Source organism: Pteropus vampyrus, unplaced genomic scaffold, assembly GCF_000151845.1.
Source record: "Pteropus vampyrus isolate Shadow unplaced genomic scaffold, Pvam_2.0 Scaffold204, whole genome shotgun sequence".
NCBI classification, from domain to species: Eukaryota; Metazoa; Chordata; class Mammalia; order Chiroptera; family Pteropodidae; genus Pteropus; species Pteropus vampyrus.
This window is the reverse complement of record NW_011888985.1, coordinates 1434392-1438870: the sequence shown is the minus strand read 5'-3', so window position 1 is coordinate 1438870 and position 4479 is coordinate 1434392. Positions and strand designations below refer to the sequence as shown.

General features: G+C 52.3%; 1 protein-coding gene across 2 annotated transcripts in view; it reads right to left on the bottom strand.

Moving 5' to 3' along the window:
- Positions 1-4479, bottom strand: part of HJURP (Holliday junction recognition protein) — a 19490-nt gene that overhangs the window by 10221 nt on the left and 4790 nt on the right. For both annotated transcript variants that reach the window (XM_011372354.2, XM_023537937.1), the window contains 2 exons: positions 2157-2250; positions 249-313 (listed from right to left, as the gene is read on the bottom strand). In XM_011372354.2, coding sequence (XP_011370656.2) covers positions 249-313; positions 2157-2250 — 159 coding nt within the window. The remainder of the gene's footprint in view (positions 1-248; positions 314-2156; positions 2251-4479) is intronic.

Genomic DNA, 4479 nt, shown 5'->3' with positions numbered 1-4479 from the left:
GTGGACCATCCGCCTTTTCTCTCTGCACAGGGAGCATCATCCAACCTGTGTCAGTCCAGTAAAGCGGGCTGGGCTGGTGAGCAACTGGCTGCCTTTGGGGATCCTCAGGTGCGGGGGGGTACCAGAGATGTGAGGGGTGGGATTGGCAAAAAGCGAGCCTCGGAGGCCTTCAGGAAGGCAGGGGTGACGAGGGCGTGCACTCACACCATGGTCCCAACTGTCCCTCCATTACAAAAGGCGAGCCTTACCATGAAGGTCCCGGCACCCAGGTCTTCCCGGGGCAAAGCTGAGCCAGCATCGCTGCTTTCCGAATCTAACAGCAGAAAAGAAAATTTCAGTCAGAATTTTTAAGGAAGCTTGCATTTTTCTCTCAAGGATGGTTTCCTGTCACTTGAGTACGTTCTACAGTAAAGCTTCCCATTGCTTCAAGTGTGCTCCCTTCAGTAAGGACATGGCCGCCTGTCACTGTTCCCGATCGCTGGTAATGCAGAGAGCCAGTCGGGATAGGAATTGCCTCCGGTGGCAGAGAAGCAGCTTTTACATCACCTCTGCCTCTTCCAGTGACCGCACGTCCTTGAAGCTGAGTCGCTCTAGGCCAGCAGCATCGAAAGGACTTTCTGCAGTGAAAGTTCTCCACCTGCTGGCCAGCGTGTTAGCCACTAGCCACACGGGGCTGGTGAAGACTGGGAATGTGGCTAGTGAGGCTGGGGAGCTGAATTTAAAACTTTATTTAATTTTCAATTAATTTGAATAGCCAGAGATGGCTAGTACTTCCACACTAGCCAGTGAATAACCATTTCTAATTCCTTCAAGTGATCTGGGACATTTGTGGACCTACAGGTGTATGGAGGTAACGTGTGGATTAATGCCAGGAAGATGTTTACTCACAGATGTCATTAGTGACATCTGTGAGTAAACATCTTCGCTAAGGCCACCCGTTTCCCTGTTAGAACACGACCCAGAGCAGGCGAAGCGCCGGCCAGGGGCTGGGCGGAGTGGACGAAGGCTCCGGAGAGGCCAGTTCCAGCGGGACACGGGTGTTTAAGACCCGTTACGAAGTCTGTGATCACGCAGCTGTTTCGCTGCCGCCAGGAGAAGGGCTGGATGTAAAGAGCTTAGGTAAAGTGGGGCTCTGATTGGGGGTTGGGGGGGTGGCCTCCTGGGGGCAGTGAGAAGACGGTGGGCAGGCCAGGCATGGCGCAGGCTCTGCTTTGACCCAGAGCGATGGGAAGCCATTGCCGTGCTTCGGACAGGGGAGAGGCATGACCAGGTGGATGATGGAAGGTGTGAGTGGGGCGGAGGGAGCCGGGAGCTGGCACCGTGGGGGTGCAGCGGGGGCCCCGAGCCGTGAGAGACAGTGGGAGACAAAGGACACAGGGCAGTGATGTCCTGGATGTGAGGAGCGAGGGAGGGACCGAGATAAGGAGGACGCTGGCTTTCTGGCTCATTCTAGAGGGAAGGCGGCGGTGGGCCTCGTGCCGAGGACAGCTCTGTGGGTGGCTGTTTCAGTTTAGACGAAGTTCTCAAGGAGAGAGGCCGTGAGGCAGCAGACACAGCCGGACGGGGTCTGAGTTTGGGGTTCTGCCAGCGTGAGGGGCTCAGGCCAACTCTCGAGAAAGGGCGCCCTGCGAAGGAGGGAGGTGGGCGACAGGGGGCTGAGGAGGAAGGAAGGAGGTGGAAAATCCCAGGGCACAGTGCTCCTGAGGCCAAGGCCAGGCTTTCCGGGGGCCGCGAAGGCCTCCATGGGAACAAGAAGGAACAAGGACGAGCGACTGCAGAGGCAGGAGGGTCTGCTGTGGGGTCGGGGGTTCATGCCACCACCCCTCAAGGGCATGACTTCGTCTTATTAAATTCTTGAGATTAATTTTTTTTTTTGCAAAAAGTTAAAAAAATGCTATGGGGGAATGAGGCCCATGCATTCATTATTTTAGAATATTTGATACCATTTATGTGCTAAGTGTCATGGATGTAACTGTGAGCAAGACAGCCCATCTGGGAGCGTAGAAGGAACAACAGGACACTTTAAGATGTTTCGGTTTTTAAAACAGACCACAGAAAAAGTCGCAGCGAGGCATCTAGACTCTAAATGTTGTAACGGAGACATGTTGGGCCCAGTCCCTTCCGACCTCTCTCTCTCTAGCCCAGGGGACACTCACCCACTCCTGGGTCTCGCGTGCAGGGCGCGGGCAGCTCGGGACCTGGGGCTGTGGCTTGCGCGGGGCCCTCTCTCCTGCCGACAGTCTTCGCGTCCTCAAAGTGCGGAAGGCGATAAAGACACGCTCGTTTCAGTCAGGACATACATCGGAGCCACTGTAAAGTACCAAGCCTACAATCCCCACTTTAACACGAGGCTCCTCTCCCTGGACATCCCGGATAAAGGCCTCAGAACTCTTTGCAGACGGCCGAGATTCCCCGGGGAAAGGGAATCGGTCTTCTCCGGCTCATGGCCGGGGTCCAACTTCAAAGGCCACTCGGATGGTGAGTGGTGGAGCAGGGAAAGTGGGGGGTCAGGAGCAAGTGCAAGGGGCTGACTCGGCCCACGTGTGACGGCAAATGAAAAGCCAAAACGAACTTATGCAGGTGGAATGCATAAGTTCGAGAGGCCTTGGGGGGACTTTGTGTGACCACGATAATGTGTTTATCTCAATGTTGTGGGGTCGACGACTCCTCCATAAGCTCCAGCAGGTGGTGTGACCCTGTGGGCAGGGGTGGTCAGCGGCCGCTCTGGAGGGGGCCATGCCTCCGCCCTCCAGGGCCTGATCTACACATGGCTTCGCGAGAAGTCATAATGAATGCCATCGATGGTCTCTCATAAGTGACAGTCGAGAATTCAAGGTATCAGATAGGCTAAGATGTTTCAGGAACCACCCCAGGCCCGTGAGGACAGGAAGAAGTGATGAGGCCTCTTTCTGCAGGGATGGCTCAGAGGCGTCGCCTCTAAGAGTCTCGGGGTTTCGGGGCTCCCCGTGAACACTGGGTAACTGAATCCTGCCTGTGCATCTTACGGAGCTGTTTTGTGGCAGGACTTGCCAGGACAATGTCAGTGGGGGTGTAGACGTCCGAGCTCTCACCACGGACCATGCCCAGCTTTCTAATCCCAGGAAAGGGGTTTAAAATTTTGTAGACCCCAGATGGGGGTATTCCCACATTTTAAGCAAAAACCTTAAATAAATGTCCAGATGACAACATTTTGTCACCAGGACCATCAAGCATTGGTCTGATTGATGGGTATCACTAATTAATAAGTATAATTGAAAGAATATATATCTTTTGACCTAATAATCCCACTTCTGAAAAAAAAGGGTGAAATCAATACTAGGAAGAGATCAGGATGATTTTCTGAGGAGTATTTATAATGGGGTCTTATAAAGTTTTATGGGTCCCCAACCATGCCCAATAGTTCATGTACAGTCTACGGCTGACTTCCCCTTACAACAGAGCTGAGTAGCTATGACAGAGACCACATGGCCAGCAAGCCTAAAATAGTTATCATCTGGCCTTTACAGAAAAAGTATAAATCCTGATTTATAATACAGGTGAAAATAGCGAAATGCCTGCCAACGAGAGAGTGGTTAAAAAAAAATGATCGAATTATACAGTGAACAAGGAACGTTCACAACATATATTAAGTGGAAAAAAGAAGGTAATTGTGTGTACTTATATATGTGTATTATAAAGAGGAATCACATTTCACTAAAATATCTTTAGTGACTATCTAGAGAAGTCAGGCCAATTTTAAGTACGTAGTTATGTGTATTTCTAACATTTCTATGACTGAACGTGTTATGTGTGTAGTTAAAGTAATTAATCAGGAGGAAATCTGACTTTAGAACTGCTGATAATCGGGTTGGAACCCTAACCCTGAGGTTTTCACTCTTGGGCACAGGCTCCTCGGCTGAGAAGCGGTGACTAAGCGAATACCCAATGTCCCTGCAGTGGTCACTCTCACGAGACTCCGCAGCAGGCAGGCTGCAGTATCAGCACCTGCCACGGACATGACAGATCACGCAGCTGCAGTGCCCGTAGATAAACTCTGGGTTTTGACAGGTAGCCCAACATGGGCGGAAGGAAGCCTGATCCTGAACACAGTGCCCTCCTCCTTTCAGAAGAAGAAAAGAGGCATTTTTCTTTCCCAGAAGGATCTAAACTTGGTGTTTTCTGGGAGGACCCAACTAGTAAGCTCGCAGCTGTGGCTGAAGCTGGCTCGGCTTTGCACGTGGGGTCCAGCTGTCTGAGCCCCGTGGCCTGAGGCGGAGGAGACGGGGACGGGGCAGGGAACAGAAAGGGCTTAGGCATCACACAGCTTCTCCTTGCACAGAAGAAACGCTGCTGAGTAAATCCTTAAACATAGGAAAACAGGGTGGTAAAGGTGAGAAAACTGGAGGAAGCGCCCCCCAGTGGCCTCCAGCTCTCGGTGCCGTTACAGCTTGCCTGCGCCTTTATTCACGTCAGCGTCCCTCCCCCGCAAGGCACCGCGGC